Raw genomic sequence first — 19,082 nt, forward strand, 5'->3', positions numbered from 1 at the left:
TTGCTATGTAAAATCTCGGTCTCCTTTTACTTTATTCATGGCAACATATGGCATTGTATTTGGTGGTAGAAAAATGTCATGACAACACTCCATGTAATATATCTTCCTGTGCTTAATTTAAACAAATAAATAATTAAGACATTCATGCCACTACTATTTTGACTGTAAAGTTTCAATTAACTAGTTAGCTATTTTATCACTTAAATTGTGGTTGATAGAAAATAAGAGTCAAGGTTCTAAACAGTGCGAATATATTTACATTTGATAAAGAAATGCATAATTTTAGATTTAATTAACAGTCTAAAATCACCTGGTACAATTAACTCAGGAGTGGAATAAAACCTTTTTCAAATACATGTAAGGGATTCTCTCTAAGAACCATGTTTATGTACTATTGCTTTAGTATACCCTCCCTTATTTTTCTAATAGTTAAATATATTCAGAAATGGGCAGTCATGGGAAAATGAACAGAAATCTGAGGCTAAACATTGTAGCAATGCATCTTTTAAAATTCTTATGATAGCTTCAGTGTTTTAGACAATTTTTCATATCACATTCATGTCTCCATTGGAATATTACTTTTCTCTGATAATTTGACGTTTTATTCTCATTACAGAATTTCATAGAAAACACTTTAGGGTTAGTCAAACTTCTACATATATGTAGATACTAAATACTATCATTAAGGATTTTTTTCTGACATTTATGCACTATTTCTTCTTATTGGGAATGAATTTGGAACACAAGGAAATATTCCAAAACCTTTGAAGAATGTTTTTTTTCCCTGCTATGCTGACTTCCCAGCCAACGAACAATTGTTAATTTATGTTAGCAATGCAAGGGTGACCTTGTTTTAGTACAGATGAATTCTGAAAGATGAGATCAATTATCTTTCAACATGGATAAACAGCAGTAACCATTTTTGAAACTCAGATTGCAATATACATCTCTTCACTTCATTGTTTTGTGCATTTTAATGTTACTGAAACCTATAATGTATTGGAAAAGCAGTGCAGACAGAAGGAATCTTTGCATTTACATTGTTTTTGCCTTTAAACTAATAAAAAAATCTTACCATACTATTACTTTGCTTCTAGATGTGACCATATAAAACAACAAATTACACTTTTATGGACAATGGCTAAACTAGTTTAGCTATTCCTAACCAAAATAATTAAATGGGGAAAGTTTTCCTACCTTACTTACACATTTGGGGCCAGAACTTCAGCTGGTGTTTGATTACAGTAGATCTGCACAGATTTACATCAATTGGAGATCTGGTCCTTGGTTTCTTGTATTTCTCTGTACCAGTGAGGAATGAAGTAAGCTCCAATTACATCTAGTACCAATATCCAATCAAAGATGAATTTCTTTTTATGCCGTCCAACCTTTAGCTTTGTCAGCCCATCCTTCAGTTCCCCAAAGCTCCAGTTTCTCCAGTTCTAGTGAAGTCTTTTAATGTTATTGTTGTGAACCAGGCTAAGCGCTGAACCATGTAGAAAAAAAAGAAAGACACTATCCTAACAGGTGCTGTTTTTTAAAGCTAGCAGGATTGTGATGGCGTTGTGTGTAGAGAATATGATTCTTTATTTCACTTGGATAAATTTTCAGGGAGGAAATTTTAGGAGACAGGGAGATACCATACAAGACAATGAATACGGTGGAGACTTGGCATAGCTTTAATTAATTACAGGGTTTTTTGGTTTTAATTTTTTATATTTTTAAATTGAGGTAGAGGAGACAGGGTGAGGAATGGCAAGAATGGGGTAATCAGAGTAAAGGAGCAGAAAAAGGGAAGACGAAGAAAAAGGATGGTCACAGCTCAATTACTGTCCAACTATCATCCACAGACAGGATTTTGTAGACATCACAATAGCACAGAGATGACTCAGGGTATGTCTACATTTGAGCTGGGAGGTGTAATTCCCTGTGCTACTGCTGCTCAAGCCAGCATGCTAACAATAGCAGTGTGGCCAGGGTAGCACTTGGAGCAGCTAAGGCTAGCTGCCTGAGTACATACTTGTCTGGACCCCTGGCTATGCACTTAGGAAGCAAGCTTGAGCCACTGCCTGTGCTACCCTGGATACTATATTTAGTGCACTAATTTGAGCAGAGCTGGTGCATGTATGTCTACATGGGTTGGAAACTACACCTCTCAGCTCAAATGTAGACGTACCCTCAGAGCGAAGGGGCCAGCAGCAGGCACTCAGACACCCCTATACTATGTGCAGTCCCCAACAAACAAATTCCTTGGCAAGGCTGGGAAGTAGATTAGCAAGGAAACTCCCTAGCACTGAATTTGGAGTCTCTTACGCTCATTTCCTCCCCCAACAAATGTGTCACCTCTCTGGTCTACAGTGTTATATGTGCATTGGTTAGGGACTGGACTTTTGTCTTCAGCTCATTTTAGAAGTTAGCATGCTTTCAGAGATGTAATGGTTTATCCCATTAGAGCTGCTAAAATATTCACGAAGCACTCAGTATTTCTTTCTTTATGATTATCAGAAGTTATTATACAAAAGTCTAAGGGCCTGATCCTTTTGCCTTCAGTGGAATAATCAAGTATATTGATATAAATCATATCATAATCAGACTCTAAACATGAGTTTTGAGGAAAACAAGAAACCTTACAAGACAAGATGCTGTATTTGAGAACATTTTTAATAAATAATGTGACAAAAATTACTTTTCTGATTATTGGTTCCTCAGTATGCAAAATTATGGCTAAAATATGAGGTTTCTTACATGAGCATAATGAAAACATTAATCACATGGATTGTTCCCTTAGTACTGCACATCCTTTCTATGTAACCATTTTTTAAAAAATTAGCTAAATGAAAATTTTCAGTCCTCAGTAAACACCAAAACACTCTTTTTTTCTTCCATTGGGGCTAGTCCTGATAGCTGTCCATAAACAAACACACAAATTTTCCATTAGCACCAATGACAAATAACTCATATAATTACAGAAAAGATAATAAAATCTACAGAGAGAGGACATGATTTGGCAAAATTCAACACAACTAATGCCTCTATTTCAGCATTTATGAAAATCTACTGTTGAGATAGGCCACAGTAAACTTGAGAATGTTCCACAAGTCCAGGAAAAGTGAGAACTGTTTTGTTTATGGCCCACATGTAGGTATGTTACTTTACCATCTGTCATCATTCAAATATTCCAAATACAAACATAAAGCATTAACAAAAAGATGAAAACAAGTCCCAAACAAATGCTTTTTAACATTTTTCAATAAGACAAAAAAGGTTAATAGTTACAATGGTTTACAAATAAAGTTTAGTGATTGTGCTTTTAAAACCAAAAAAAAAAAAAAAAGCAGTGCATTACAAAACAAAACAAAAGAAACCCCAAGATAAAACAAAACATCTTTTAAGTGGCACTTCTTTAAGGTGAATTGATACTACAAGTAGAGGTCTGAGATCTGGGCCAGTCACAATAACTATGTCCTTACCCAATTATTATTAAAAATGTCCATTATTTTCCTTGCTTATGAATCATTTAAGTTGAAAATTAGAACAAGTTTCTAATAGGCTTATTCATGCCAGGACTAGACCACCAGAGTTCCTACTGGCTTGGCTCCTGCCTATCCCAAAGGACATTTTCAATAAGAATGTACTTGAATGATGAAAATAGGGAAGACAAATTAAAGTACCACAGGGGCTTTAAAATGAGTATATATTTACAATATGAGCCACCCCGCCCCAAATTGCTTCTAGTTGCATTTTAAAACGTAATTCTTTTGCTGCGGCAAAGGGTAATTGAGAAACTGGCACGAAATAAAAGGAACAGTCCATTTTGAAAATGCAAATTACCCTTTGCACTAACTGCAGGCTAGAGTAAAGCCACTACATTAGAAGAACCCTTTGCATAAATTTCACTTTATGCAACTTAGTATTTTTAATCAATGCTATATTACATGGAAGATTATCAACTGATTCGGTGCTGTATCAACTGGCTTGGTGCCGCCTGCTGGGTGAAAACTAAGAATCCCTGGTTTTGGCACCCTCTGCTGTCCAAATCCTGAAGTGCCAGTTGGCATCCACACCAGGAAGAGCAGGTTACCTGCCTTTTGGGCAGAAACAAGGTGAGACACTTAGCGTTATGCAATAGTCAGGGGCTGTTCATAATGAAAAGGGGTTAAAAAGAAATAGTAAAATAAAGACCAGCGTTTTGATGGCATGAATAAAAATGAAAGTTTGTACACTCTGATTGCACTGAACATTATTTCTGGCGTCAAACATCATCAGACTCGAGGCATCTTAAGTGATATTTTTCTGATTAGATTTCAAAGCCTGTTACAGTACATCTCTCATCCTCTTCAGCTTTCGGTTTCCTGTAAGAAATCCAAAAAATGGCTAAGAGTTAGCTTGATTTTATTGTTTAAAGTATTTTCATTCTAGCCTTAGAGATTTTTACTTACAAATAACATATAACCATGCTATTATGCATTAATTTTAAGGCAAAGGCTGAATGTGGTTGACACTAGAGGACAACAAAATACATAATATGTCTTTAAGTATCTATTCAGTCTAATCTAGCACTAAAGACTCTAAGATATGTCATGAGAGAGTAGAGTTAAGGTTGTTTTGGGTGCCCTAATTCTGTATTTCTATATCTGAACATGTTTGTATTATTTTAAATTTAATCTTTATCTTGAATTTCCTGTGCTTATAATGCTTGGTTTTATGAATAACCACAACATACTCATATGTATTCTCAACCATATCTCTATTTTAACATAGCTTTTGTTTGGGAATAACAAAACAACAACAACAAGAACAACGTATAGAGAAGAGTAACAAAAAATGATTGGGGGTATGGAACAGCTTCTAAATGAAGAAAGATAAAAAAGACTGCACCTGTTCAGCTTTGAAAAGAGACAACAAAGGTCTATAGAATCATGAATGGTGTGAAGAAACTAAGTGTTATTTGCCCCTTCACGTAACATAAGAACCTGGCATCATCCAATGAAATGAATAGGCAGCACATTTAAAACAAACAAAAAGTACTTCTTCACACAACATACAGCCAGTCATTGTCGGGGATGCTGTGAAGGCCATAACTATAACTGGGTTAAAAAAGAACTAGATAAGTTCATGGAGGATAGGTCCATCAATGGCTTTTAGTCAAGATAGTCAGGGAGGCAACCCTATGACCCAGGTGTCCCTGAGCCTCTTACTGCCAGATGCTGCGACTTGACAACGGGATGGATCACTTGATGTTCATTCCCTCTGATGCATCTGGCATTGGCAGAAGACAGGATACTGGGCTAGATGGACCATTGGTCTGACCAGTATGGCCATTCTTATGTGCTTATGTTTAATGAACAATTAAAATAATTTTCCTAGGTTAAATATTTCCACTTTTGAAACATGCTTTCCTCTTGCTATCTATCTAGGTCCACAAATCATTTGTCAGCGATAAAGGTCTATCCTATGCATTGCTGTTAGTGTCATTGCCATTACCTCTAATTCTTCTTCTTCTTCTCCTTGTTCATATGCTCCCAGTATTTGCATTTCTGCAGCATTTCTTCGGCCTATATTGGTTTGATCTGCCCTTTGTCTACCTCCCGATCCTCTTGATGACATAGAGCTGGAGGAACTGGGATCTCTTGGATTATTTGATGTTGGAAATGTAGGCCTACAATATGGTAAGATGTCCTCTGTGTAATGAAATATATACATTGTTATATACATTTATATGCGCTGTTATACATACTTGATGTGTGCAATTTTCAAAAGGCCACTCAGAGATTTAGAGTGATGGCTGATAGCACTACGAACTGCATCATAATTGTTTCCATACCCGAGTAAAAAATGTTATTGAAGAAAAGGTAATAGTGAGGTTAGAAATATGGAAATGAAGAGAAAGAAGCAACTGAAAGAGTGATCCATGATTCATGTCCACTTATGACATGAAACTTGTGATCCCTGCTCTATATTCCAGCAGAAAATGGAGAAATAAAGAAAACCTTTGTAGCATATTTGTCAGGTATGACCTTGGAGGTGGAGGAGACAATTCATCCTTGATCTCTACTGGAGTTGTGGGTTCTCAGCACTTTTGAAAATTAGGTCCAGCGTATCTCGAGCTGAACATTTAAAAATGTAGGCACTCAAATTTAGTGGAAACTTTTGTAACTCTGGGCCTATGTCACTTGGCCAGGGTCTTACAAACAGTAGCAGACTCAGTAATACACTTCAGGTCTCCTGTCTCCATATCCACTAGACCACTGTTTCTCATACGGTGTGTCCTGTCCCACCAATGGATTGCGGAAAGGCACTAGAGGAGTCACCACGTCCAGGGTGAGATTAACCCATCATTGGGCCCTGGCCTAGGCAAATATACACTTCTCCTGGCCTGATGAGTATGGGAGGCCACGAGAGTTGGATAGCAGGACTGCCTTGCACTCACCCTGCGGGACTGGACCTAGCTCCCCGCTCTGGGCATTGTAATCTGGTGCACAGGGTTTCACCACAACTCAGGAGGCCAAGCCTGTGACCCTAGGTACTAGGACACAACGCCTGGAGCAGGGAGTTGATCCCAGCCCCATGAGACAGAAACCACTGCTATTGGGTGATTGTGGGGCAGATACTCTCTCCAACCTCTCCTGCTCACACACTGTGTCCTCCCTTCCCGCCTGCTGGGGCGGAGGGTACATCTGTGAATGGTGGCTAACAAAAAAAGAAAAATTCAGTGAGTGGGCTGCCTTAATAAAAACTTTGGGAATCAGTGCAGTAGGCTTACACTACAATCAACAGGATGTGCAGCTGCTAAGCACCTATGAAAATCAGGTCCTTTGGGTTGGTTTCAGGTTGGGCACAGAATAACAGACACACCCAAAATCAGCTGACACTTCGGAAAACTTTGGCCTTAAAATTCCTTATCCCTCATTTTTTATTTTGTTTTGAGATATATGGATGAAAAGCAGTATACCAGAGCTAAGTATTTTTATTAAGTAAATAATAATTAGAATCAGTAATAGATAGTGCAAACCTGAACGCTTCCATTCCTTTTATTGTCAGTAAATTTCATTTCCTTACCCAATCACACGTAGGCTGCCTCATGATTTTAGAGCTCAAGTGCATATCTATAAATCAGACACAGACATCTGCCCTAACATTTTAACTGTTTCCGAAGGTGAGATGTCCCTTAAATATTAACATTGTTTCCAATTTACTGTCATCAGCAAATTTTGCCACCTGCTCTAAGCCATTAATACATAAACTGAAAAGCAACAGCCCCAGAACCAACCTCTGAAGTAACCCTCTAATGACTTCTCTTCATTGTGACCCACTGCCATTTACAGTGACCTCTTGCTTATGTGCCCATTTAACCAATTTACTGTCCAATTTCTATTCCCCTGTTTTCTATCCAGGCTAGCTAGCCTAAGAAAGAATCAAGCATTTGCTTGCTACTTTGCCCAAAGCTTTACTGAGGGCCAGACAGATACTGTCATATGAACTCCCTTTATCGATAGCCTTACTGACCTCCATATAATAAGAGATTAGGTTGGCCTAGCATGATCCATTTTTTTGTAACATCATCATGGTTACTATTTGTAACCTGTGCATCTCCAACCCATTCTATTGGTCTAATTTTCATTATAGTGTTCTACTTTTTAAAGGGGACTGAAGCAAGACTATGTGGGTTTTTTAAATCTCGGTTGCATCTTTTTCCTTTATAAATGTGGAAATGTATAAATGAGGTAAAAATGACTCAATCTTCAATTCACCAGTACTATTGCTAAATATTTGGGTTACCTGAGTCTCACTAAATTCCTTTAATAACCTGGGGTAGAGGCAGGAGGAGTTCATACAAGTTACAAATGTCCATAAGGCATTTCAAGAATGTCTCTCCAGGTGTGGCTGCAACATATAAGGTATGCACATACAGGCCTGTGCATATAAGGACCATACAATAGTGAAAGGAATATATTATTTTCACAAGACTGAGTTCACAATATTGCCTACTTGATGCACAGCAATGCAATCTGTTTTTACTTTGTAATGCAGTATAATTTAAGGCTTTTCATTTTCAGTTTTATTTATTTTTATCAGAAGTTTCCCAAGTTTTACAAAAGTCATTATTTGGAAGGGAGAGGGGAAGGGGAAAGGTTGGGTTTTTTTTTGTTTGTGTGTGTGTGGGGGGTTGTTTTACTAATTTTTTTCTGCTACATTTTGGAAGCACCTGGTTCCCCACTCCAGAAGGAGAGATGGTGGCCCAGTAACCAGGGCCTTCCGCCCTCCAATATTAACCCCAATAATCACCGAGAAAAGTGAAGGGTTTTTTGCATCTATATTCACTTATTAAATTGCTTGTGTATGCATGCATAGCTCTTTGTGTCTCCAGTGCACATCTTCACCAGGAGCACTTGTATTGATCCTACTGTAAGTATGGGGCATTTTAGGACTAGGACAGCTCCTGATAGGCAGTAACAGTCAACCTAAGTAACGCAGTGTCTTCACTGATACTGTGTAAACCTAATTACGTCAACCATGACTCTATGCCATACAGGGAAGTGGTGTTACAACATTGGCATAGAGAGGCACTGATGTCAGCAGAAGCCACATTTAAGTGAAGACACTTCCAAAGGTAGTTAGATGCAAGGCAAGTTATGTCAACCTAACCCCACAATGTAGCACGGGTGCTAGAACAGTTTGTATAGTGGGGGTGCTGAGAGCCATTAACCCAAACTGTAAACCCTGTATATGATGGAAACCACTTCAAGTCAGGGGATGTGGCAGCACCCCCAGTTCCAGCACCTATATAGTGTAGACTGAGCCTAACTTCTCAAGTCTGCTGTGAATTTAATCAGGAGATCTGTGGACCAGATCCTCCTGCTTAGCTACGGTATATATTTCATTAAACTCAATGCATGTCAAAATCACCTTGGAGAAGATGAGTTTTTGCTGGTGTGCCTTCTCGCTTTGCTGCTTTGTTTCCTCGCAGTTTCCCATCATTCTGCTGTTCCTGCAGTTCTCTGCGCTCTCCTGAATTTGTCCGCACATCAGAATGCTGTCTGCCATCTGCCCCTTCCCTCCCTTTGTAGCTTGCTCCTTTTCTTTCCGTGGACCTGTCTGTTCTCGGTTCTATAGAGGCGAGTTTTGGCAACATGACAGGTCGCACCTCCAGCTGTGACTTGGACTGGGCAGTAGGAGATTTAATAGCAGGAGGTGGCACTGGAGGGGGTGGCAGGTCTACAAAGTAAAAAAAAAAAAGACATCAGGCATTAACAAAATTAAGGAATAATATTTTACTTCCACTGTGGTAACTCATTATATTTTTACGTCAATTTCCTTACAAAAGAAAATCATTCACTTAGAATTAAGGCTGCTCAAGTGTACAGCCAACCCAATCATTAAAACATCAAGAATTAGACTTTCCCTCTCGAATCACAAGATGAACTTAGAAATCATTATTTAAAAAACAACACATTTATTGTGTTAAAATTTTGCCTTCTGCTTTTTGAGTCTGTGGGAGGAAGTGGCCACCCTGTGATAATTTCCAGTTCTAAATTCAATCCTAAATGTAGCAAAAATGAAGGCTTCCCAACTGCCTGCTCAGAGAGGAGCTTCACCTATTCTTTCCTATCCCAGAGGTGAGAGAGCTCATTCTCATTCCTCTCCTTTGGCTTCTTTATCACTGTCTGCTGTGCCCCCATTTCCCTTCATTCTCATAGCCCCTGAACTCATCAGCCTCCCTCTTGCACACCATACTTCTCTCCTTCTCAGTTTTCAGTGCAGCCCCATACATCCCTGTCTTCCCTTCAGTTTCCTCCAACTCCCCCTCTGCATCCTCCTGCTCCACAATCCTCAGCATCCCTCTGAGTCTGCCTTGCTCCCACATCTCCATACAACTCCTTCTGCCTATCTCTGTATCTCCTTCTTAGTTCTACCCCTTCTCAGTCTCTCTTCTGCTTCTTATCTTCTCCTGTCTCCTCACACTTTTCTATAAGGCTCCCTAACCATAGGACTGCAGCCATTTTCCTTCATGGCAGCTTGGCTTCAATCCCATGGAAAACAATGAGTGCTGGTGGTCTCCTTTAGTATGGGCTTGTCTACACAAACAATTAGCTCATGGCATGCTGGGGTGTGGGTCTACTTTGCAATAGTCTGTCATGGAGTAACAATTCACATTTGTTAATGAACATTAATTTAGTCCTCTTTGAAATGAGACCAATCAAAGTGCATTAATAAATTGTTAATATGCATCAGCAAGGGTCCATGTGAACAGTTACTATATAGCAAGATAATTCACACTCCAGCTTGCTGCAAACTAAATGTTTGTGTAGAAAAGCCACAGGGGCAGCCTCACTTTCACATGTTAACATAGTTGCCAATTTGCCTTATTTCAGCCCTATTCAAAGTCATGGGTGGCCATTTTGAATAAGAGAAAACCTGCAAAATGGAAGGCAGCAATAGAGAGCATGTGGAAGTTGAAAAAAATCAGGATATCATAAGCAAAGCAAAATTGTGAATAAAGGCAACACTCACCCATCAGAGTCCCCATCTCCCTATCCTACCAACACATTTAAACTCTCATTCACAAACTCACTTTCAGATTAACAATACTATTGCTCTCAGATATATTTCACGCATAGCAAAGTATTACAATCACTGCTCGTGACTGTATGCTAGGATAAAATACTACTTACCTTCCAAGGGGCTGAACTACATTTTCTGTGGAAACAATAACTGTGAATGTCATGTAATAGCAGACATCTCTCAGAAAAAGAGACTAAATTTGCTAAATTATTGACTTCTAAAAGAGACCTTATAGCTTCTGTGGGAGTTCCACGTTGAATTATTGTAATAAATATTGGTAATGTCACTAGATTTTATGAAAACAACATAGGCCAAAATGTTCAGTAGTTGGTGTTTAATAATAGAGTCCAAAGCCCATGCACACCACATCCTCCTAAACATTCCGAGCTTCCACAAATCCTACTGATTTTCGTGGGAGCTAGAAGTGCTTGCCACCTCTGAAAATCAGTCCACTTTTATTTTGGCTCCTAATCGTGGACTTAGGAGCCTGACTATCATCACTCAATTTTTAAAAGTTTGGATATGCTCCTTGTGGATATTTATCTTCCTTGTTGAGGTCCATCCAAGAGAAGAGCAGGCTTTTGCTAGAGTTGTTCAGGGCCTGAAATGTACTCAGTTCTTCAGGATGGATACGGCTATTATAAGAGAAACGTTGCTGATGGCTGCACCCAAAGGCTAATCTATAAGTACTAATCGTTCTGTTATTTTTCAGAATTATAGAATGGCTCACCCAACGTCTAATAAATTAAATATATTCAGTCCTAGTCTTTGTGGGCACGCCATATACAACCTTTTGCAACCTCCTTATTTTGAAATGTTCCCAATTAATATCAATATAAAGATAAGGGTGCAAACAAACCAACTTAGCTTTTAGGTTCAAGACTCTAGGTCGGTTACAGAAAATTTATTTAGTAGAGGACTGCTAGATGATACTTTGAATGATACAATTAAACTTTATTCAAAAGACAAATGATTACTTTAGCAAATAGGCATACAATTATCTCTTACACTACAATTATACATACACTCAAAGATAAAATAGTGTATTAATGGATGATCAGTCCACGGACAATAGAATGAAGTACAGCCTTATAATCGTAGCTCCTAACTGTACCCTTCTGATGTTAATTAGAACTCTTCTGCAATTTACCAAGGCTACTCCTTTTCTAATCTATTATAATACTAATTAACATTAAACTGCACCTTACCATAATTATATTTCCACCCCTTCCTTATTCATTCTTTACATTACACTTTATTTAAATATAAACATCTGCACTAACGTCCTTCCCAGGCTATCAATATAGATAGTATTTTAATCAAACATTCACAATCTTCAAAAACACTCATTAAAAACCTTGCTCAAACCAGTTATAATCAAAATATAACAGCAACATAACCCTGGGTCATGTCTTTGCTAACTTTAATTTTTCCACTTTACTGACTCCAACTTATCTCAGACTTCCTCATATTAGCAACTTCAATTTTCTATACTCCTGGAAAATTAGGCTAACTTAGGCCCAAAACCTAATTTCTGCTTAATTCTTAACCTAAAACATCCAACAGGCTACACACAGCATATATACAATTAATTCATACAAGGAAACATGATGCTAACCTGAAAGACATGGGTATGTAAAACAGCTTTTGTATTAGCAGCAAAGAGTCCTGTGGCACCTTATAGACTAACAGATGTTTTGGAGCATGAGCTTTCGTGGGTGAATACCCAGTTCGTCGGACGGATGTAGTGGAAATTTCCAGGGGCAGGTGTGTGTGTGTGTGTGTGTGTGTATATATAAGCAAGAAGCAGGCTAGAGATAACGAGGTTAGTTCAATCAGGCTTTCTGCACTATTTCAGTAGGTTGCATTATAGAACCTTAGGGTTAGAAGGGACTACAATGGTTGTCTAGTCTAACCCCACGCCAAGATGCAGGGTTTGTTGTTTCTAAACCATCTAAGACAGGTGGCTGTCCAACCTCCTTTTGAAAACCTCCTGTGAAGGAGATTCCCTGTTCTATTGTCCTACTGTTCTTATTTTTCTGGAGTTTTTTCCTGAGATTTAATCTAAATCTATTATGATGTAGTTTGAATCCATTGCTTCTTGTCCTGGTCTCTGTGGCAAGAAAGAACAACTCTTCTCCATCCTTTTTATGGCATCCTTTCGAGTATTTGAAGACCTCTATCATCCCCCCTCCACATCTGCTCTTTTCCAAACTAAGCATACTCAGCAGTTCCTTCAGCCTTTGTTCATATGGCTTGCATTCCATTCCTTTCATCATCTTTGTCACTCTCCTCTTGATCCTTTCCAGTTTCTCTACATCCTTTCTATACATTGGTAACCAAAATTGGACACATGACTACAGCTGAGGCCTAAGTAGTCCTGAGTAAAGCAGTACTATCCCCTCCCATGACTTGCATGCTATCACTCTGTTAATGCAGCCTAAAATTGCATTTGCTTTTTTTGCAACAGCATTGCATTGCTGATTCATGTTGAGTTTGTGATCCACTACAACTCCTAGATCCTTCTCAGCGATGCTGCTGCCAAGCCAGTTGTCCCCAATTTTCTATTTGTTACATTTTGTTTTTCTTCCCTAAATGTAGTACTTTACATTTGTCTTTGCTGAATTTCATTCTGTTGTGTATAGCCCAGTTTATCAAGATCCCTCTGAATTTTAGCTCTATTCTCCAACTCCTCCTAGCTTTGTGGCATCTGCATTTTTGATCAGATCTTCTTCTTGTAGGTATGCATTATGTAAATATGACACAAATTCTTCAAACCATTAAGTGCTTTCTGCAAGACATTTCAGAGATGTTTGAAAACAGTTGACAGCTAAACAAAGTACTGAAGAAGTCGGTAACAACTGAGGCTTCTCGGCACAGTCATAGAATTGAAGCCCCAAAACCTAACATAAAGACTAATGAGACTGGCCCATTGAAAATAGTTTTATAACTTTTCTCTTTCATTTAGCTTGTGCTGCAGTTTCAAATGTATACCAACACGCAACAATAACTATTTATAAGGTGCATATATGCTATTTTTTTCTGTTCTGCATTAATACTTAACATTTTTAAAAACAGAAGGGGAAAGCTATCAGTCAGTTATAACAGTACACAACTGTATTATAAAAAGGTGAAGGAAAATTTTTAAAAGCTCACATATGGTAACTAAGATACAAGGCTGCTTTGGATCAAGGCTACAGGAAACAAATCATAGGCATACATTAAGTAAATAGGTGAAGAAAATGTGCATGTGAGAGGTGTAAATGATAGTCCTGAGTCAGTAATGCATTCATCCCAAGTGCATCTATTACAGAATGAAGACCACTGAACATTTTAAAATCTCTGCTTCAGCAATTTGCAAGGAAATGCATTCATTCTCACTATTTCCTCTGAGACGAGCTGAGAGAGCTTTCAAAATCTCAGAGCAGCTGTACTTTTCAGTTATCACCGCTGTACATTCAGATAGTTCAAGGTGTATTTGTGCAGGTGTATATTTGAACTGAAAACTGACTAAACTGGTACAACAAAAATAAGAAGATGAGTTCAAAATGGGTAAAAACTGGAATATAAGCAGGGCTTAAATTCATCCGGAGCTGGCTAGAAAGGAGCTCTGATAAATATTTTCAAATCCACAGTAGCCCTGATGTGCCCCGCAGGGCAGAAGCCATGAACTCCAGCACCCCACAGTGAAGCCCAGAGCTGAAGGGGGTGGAGGATTTTGGGAAATAATTTCTGAGAATTTAAGCCCTGAGCATAAGTAAATGGAATGATGAAACATATTCCTGGCATTAGCAACCTGAACGCTGTCCTATGGGGGCCACTGAAGATTCCCTCTCAGGAGCATTGCAGGGGTGTCCAAAGCTGAGGGAAAGGGTGGAATGGTGCATGAAGCTCTACTTGAGCCTTAGCTGGCATAGTAGTCTGTGTCGAACCACTGCAGCAGGGCTAACACACAGCAGTCCTTCACCTGCTTTAAGTTATGCTCGGGTTCATTTCAGTCATCAGCTGGCCCAGAATCAAGGGAGTAGAAAGGTGGTTCAAGCTACATTTCCTAATTTTGGAAAACTGAGTACTTCAGGTAAAAGAAACCACTAATGCCCATCAGCCTTGCCACGCACTGGTGGTAAAGACCTGTCCATCTTAATTTATACAGCTTTCAAGCACCCTCCAGGGGCAAGTCTCACACTTTGGGAAATCTTTCCTTCTGTTCCCCTTATTTGCAACAACTATAAACTAGGAATCTTTGTAAATTCAATCTTTTTTCTTCTCCCTGCCATAACATTGGGAATTTTGTGGGCATCAGGTTTGGAAAGCAGTTGGAATTATTTGAATATCGGCTGCTCTTGTAAATGTCTTCATTGGTGTCTTCTGACCTCTCAACCATTTTTAGACATATCTTATGAAATGACACTTCTTCCCTCAGACTGAAAGAATACCCTGTCAAGTAACCTGAATTCTTACATTGTCTGGAAACAGGAATATACTGGTAAGTAGCTGCATCAAAGTCTTTTTACTTAATGAGAGAGAGCCAATATATTAGACAAAAGGGTAAGAAAGAAAGGTGATCTTATGGCAGTGAATCTGATTTATCTTTCTGAGGGGACTGTAAATACAGAAAAGTCTTTTTGGTAGCCCAGACAAAAGGCAGATTAAGGTTTCGTGGAGCCCTGGGCCAGAGCAAGTGTGTGGGGGGGTGTCCCCTCCCCAACTCTTCTGCCTGCAGCCCTAGCCCCACACTTTTCTGCCCTTTCCCTGGGGCCCACCCTTGTTCCACCCAGGAAACCCCCATTCTTCACCCCCACTGTAGCCCCACAATCCCTTTTGCTCCTTTCTGCCCCCCCCCATGCAACCGCAAGACTGGATGGAGAATCTCTATCCCCCCGCCATGGCCTCAGAGCCGCAGCAGGGAGTGAAAGATCCTCCAGTCCCAGGGCTGCAGCGGGGGTATGGGTGCTGGGGCTTCTCCTGCTACCCCATGCGCTTCTGCGGGGGACCAGGGTCAGGGCACTGGGGCTTCTCCTGCCCCACCTGCCTGGCGCTTCTGCCAGAGAGTGAGTTGAATGAAGGGGCTTCTCTTGCCATACTGCAGCTTCTGCTCGGAATGTGGGCTGCTGGGTGGGCTTCCATCGTCCCACGGCTGCTGCTGGGATCAGGGGTTGCTACCATAGACCGGAGCTGGGGCACTGAGCAGCCACTGGCGGCGGTGGATTTTTTCTGGGGACCCCTCAGTTGGGCAGAGGTCCTGTTAGGCCAGTGGATAATCTGTCACTGGCCAAGACGGTGCAATTTTTCCTGGAAAGCAATTACAATGGTTTTTGCCAACCAATCAAAGAACTAGTCTTGATAATCCAACAGAAATAGTCCCTTGATAACCTTACATTTTTGAAGATTGTTAGCTTTTCTATCTTTTGTCTAATTTTAAAACAACCCTACTCCCTACACAAAATCATCAGTAATTTCAGAAATCAGTCAGTGAAACATAACTTTAAATAAAAACTTCTTTCCCCCCGAAACCTAACCATTTACAAGTTAGAGTGGGCAATGATTAAAATCATTATTTAGGTAGCATTAAGGCATGATAATGGAAGAGAAAACACATCCTTATGAAAAACTTTTGTAAAATTGCATTAATACAACAATAACTACAGAAAAAGTGATAGTCTCTTCAGAGAGAGCTTTGACATACCCTGCAGGGAAACTAAAAATCTTCATTAGATTTGCTGAGAAGGATCCTTTAAAAAAGAAAAAGGAAACTTTTCAGAGGTCAACACTATTACACTCCTGTGGCGTTTATTTAACAGCTCAAATCACAGAGAAAATCAAAACTCAATCTACCTACTCTAGTACAAACTGTTATGTTTCGTTATTAAAAAGAAAATGAAGGCCTCCATAGCAAGAAATAAAAAAAAATTAACAACAGAGTGACATCAGACCAATATAAAGAATTCAGAGGTACCTGGTAAAGGTCAGCTGATCTCAACTGTTTCATTTATGTCTGCATATCAGTGTTGTATTGTGGCTCACTTAAGACAAACAATTAACAGATGCCATTTTATAACATATTCTACTGGGAAAATCTTCCATATGTGCCTTTTGAAAAGGGTGATTATAATTTTCAATAAGAATATAAATGAGAGTATATATAATAATCATGGGGAAACAACTGCTGGGAAAATAATCAAGCCACTAAGCCAGTTTTGTACTAAAGTGGAGAAACTGAAAATAAATATAAAAAAGATCAATCATAAGTAACGATGAATGAAATATTATTAGGAATCATCTCTAAAAAAAATTAAACATATAAAGTCTAAGTTATCTACTATCGTATCTCAGTAAAAAACAACAGTTGACAGTTAAAGATCGTGATGTGTGTTTTCTCTAAAATATACCAGGCCAGATTTTCTGAACTGCACATACAAATATGCATACAAAACTGCAGACTTAGGCCTTGCTTCTGAAAAGTTTGAAGTGCATGAGTAATTTTATGCATGTGAGCAACCCAATTCCAGGTATTACTCATGTAAGTAAAGTTCCTCACCTGCTTAACTCTTTTCAGATGCAGGTTCTAAATTGCATGAACAATAATTGAGTGAAGGCATTTACAAAACCCCAGTATAATCTACAAAGAAGTTTTTTTTTCCCCCAGTGTGCATGTTTATATAATTATAACTTACACATAGTAAAAGCTTTTCATCTCACAAAAAATGTCTCAGTTTTAAGGTCAGTATTCCCAGATGCCTCAGGATAGAAGCAGATGCTGTGTCCTATTTCAAAGATGCTTTATCCTGGAATGTCACAGGAAACTGGATGTTCAAATCACAACATCATTTTATAGAAAAAAGGATTTTTGATCATTTGTAGAAGTTGCAAAAAATGTATTTAGCTGTAATTTTTCTTTCTTTCTGAAATTGCACAGTTTAGACATTTTGTATCATTAAGGCACAGACACACAACAATACAGATGGGGCTACAGTGGGGAGAGTCAGAAACATTTTGGAATTGTTTTTCATGTCAATATTTGGCAGAACCACCTTTCCACTTGTGAAAAATATTGCTTTAATAACCTCATCATTTATTGTGGGTGCAAATGATAACACTGAGCTATTGACCTATGTTTCAGATAGTTAACTAGCTACCATTTGTGCCTACATCAAATGTGGGAGCAAGAATGGAGGCTGGATTTAAAAATCAGGCATCATATGTTGATACTGTCAATGCCATAATCTGTATGGAAAATCCCAAAGACTATAACTCATTTCAGAAGATTTTCACTTTGTTTACCTAAATGCTTAGAAGTCTGAGGGCTTCTAATTAGTGATAAATCAAATCAAAACAACGATTCAAAAGAGGCTTGCAAATGCATAATTTATGACAACTAAGGCGCAGAAAATATTTTTTTAGACTTGATTTCTTAAATAAAGTATGTAAATAGGTCAGAGGAGGTTGGGTAGGGGAGAAATGCATAGGTTTTAGTAATACGCTTGCTTGTATTTAACTCTCTGATAGACTAGACAAAGAACAATTAAATATTCATACATTTACTCCTTACCATCCTCTCTCAAAAGAAGATTTTTAGCAACAAATATGGAGAACATTTCAGTCTGGACAACTGTCAATGAACAGAACAACAGAGCTGAAAGCCTGTTCTACATTCAGCAGAAACTGATCTGAACTAATATCAGCCAAGGATATAATATTGTCATTACATTACCATGGGTTTGTGCAATCTTATACAATGCACAGTAAACTAAACAAAAAAAATCCTGTATTTAAAAATAAGCAATGGAAAGCAAACATATCTCCTTTCATTGCTGCAATATGAATAAAAGCTCTCTGAAATAATAATCTACTTCATAAACCATGCCATAAGAAAGAAAACAAAACCAGAATTTCTACAGCATATGCATATAATGCGGCTGACAACATTCTTGGCAATGTCAACCAATCATTTGATGCTTGAATATGCTTCCATATTTTTTATCATCCAGCTATGTAAATCCTTCATATCACAGATATTTCATAAAACTACTAGCAAATATTTATTGAGCTAATGTAGTCAAGTAATTTGGGAATAGTGAGAAATGCTTCTATGCTACATAAGAAATAGCTGTTTGTGAATGTGGGTTTTATTGAAAAGATAGAGAAACTGATTAAATAATTAATCTCTTCTCCCTTTTAGTATTTAACAGCTCCAACCAGTGATAAAAGTCCAGGTTCAGACCATTAGTTTTTTTCCACTGTAAGCTGGGCTGCTCACTCATTATGGGAAAAACTAGAAGCTTCTCTAGTAGTAAGCACTGCTTTAGAAAGAGAAATAAATCACACTATGACACCAAACCAATAGAAGAAACTAAGAGGTACCTTGAAAGGTCAACTGTGCTCAATTGTTTCTTTCATGTCTACATATCACTATTCTCCACTTAAGGAAAATAATTAGTAGATATTATTTTATAGCTTACTCGAAAGGACCAGCTTCTATATATGCCTATTAAAATGAGTGATTATAGTCTACGTAAGGC

At 38.4% G+C, this 19,082-nt stretch overlaps 1 protein-coding gene across 4 annotated transcripts in view; it reads right to left on the bottom strand.

The window, feature by feature from the left end:
* Positions 1-2,643: 2,643 nt before the first annotated feature.
* The window catches only part of ROBO1 (roundabout guidance receptor 1), a 1,055,533-nt gene continuing 1,039,094 nt past the window's right edge, over positions 2,644-19,082 (bottom strand). For all 4 annotated transcript variants that reach the window (XM_030580281.1, XM_030580292.1, XM_030580273.1 and 1 more), the window contains 3 exons: positions 8,908-9,216; positions 5,485-5,681; positions 2,644-4,352 (listed from right to left, as the gene is read on the bottom strand). In XM_030580281.1, coding sequence (XP_030436141.1) covers positions 4,338-4,352; positions 5,485-5,681; positions 8,908-9,216 — 521 coding nt within the window. In that variant the 3' untranslated portion in view covers positions 2,644-4,337. The remainder of the gene's footprint in view (positions 4,353-5,484; positions 5,682-8,907; positions 9,217-19,082) is intronic.

The sequence above is a fragment of the Gopherus evgoodei genome, chromosome 1 (assembly GCF_007399415.2).
Source record: "Gopherus evgoodei ecotype Sinaloan lineage chromosome 1, rGopEvg1_v1.p, whole genome shotgun sequence".
Taxonomy (NCBI): Eukaryota; Metazoa; Chordata; order Testudines; family Testudinidae; genus Gopherus; species Gopherus evgoodei.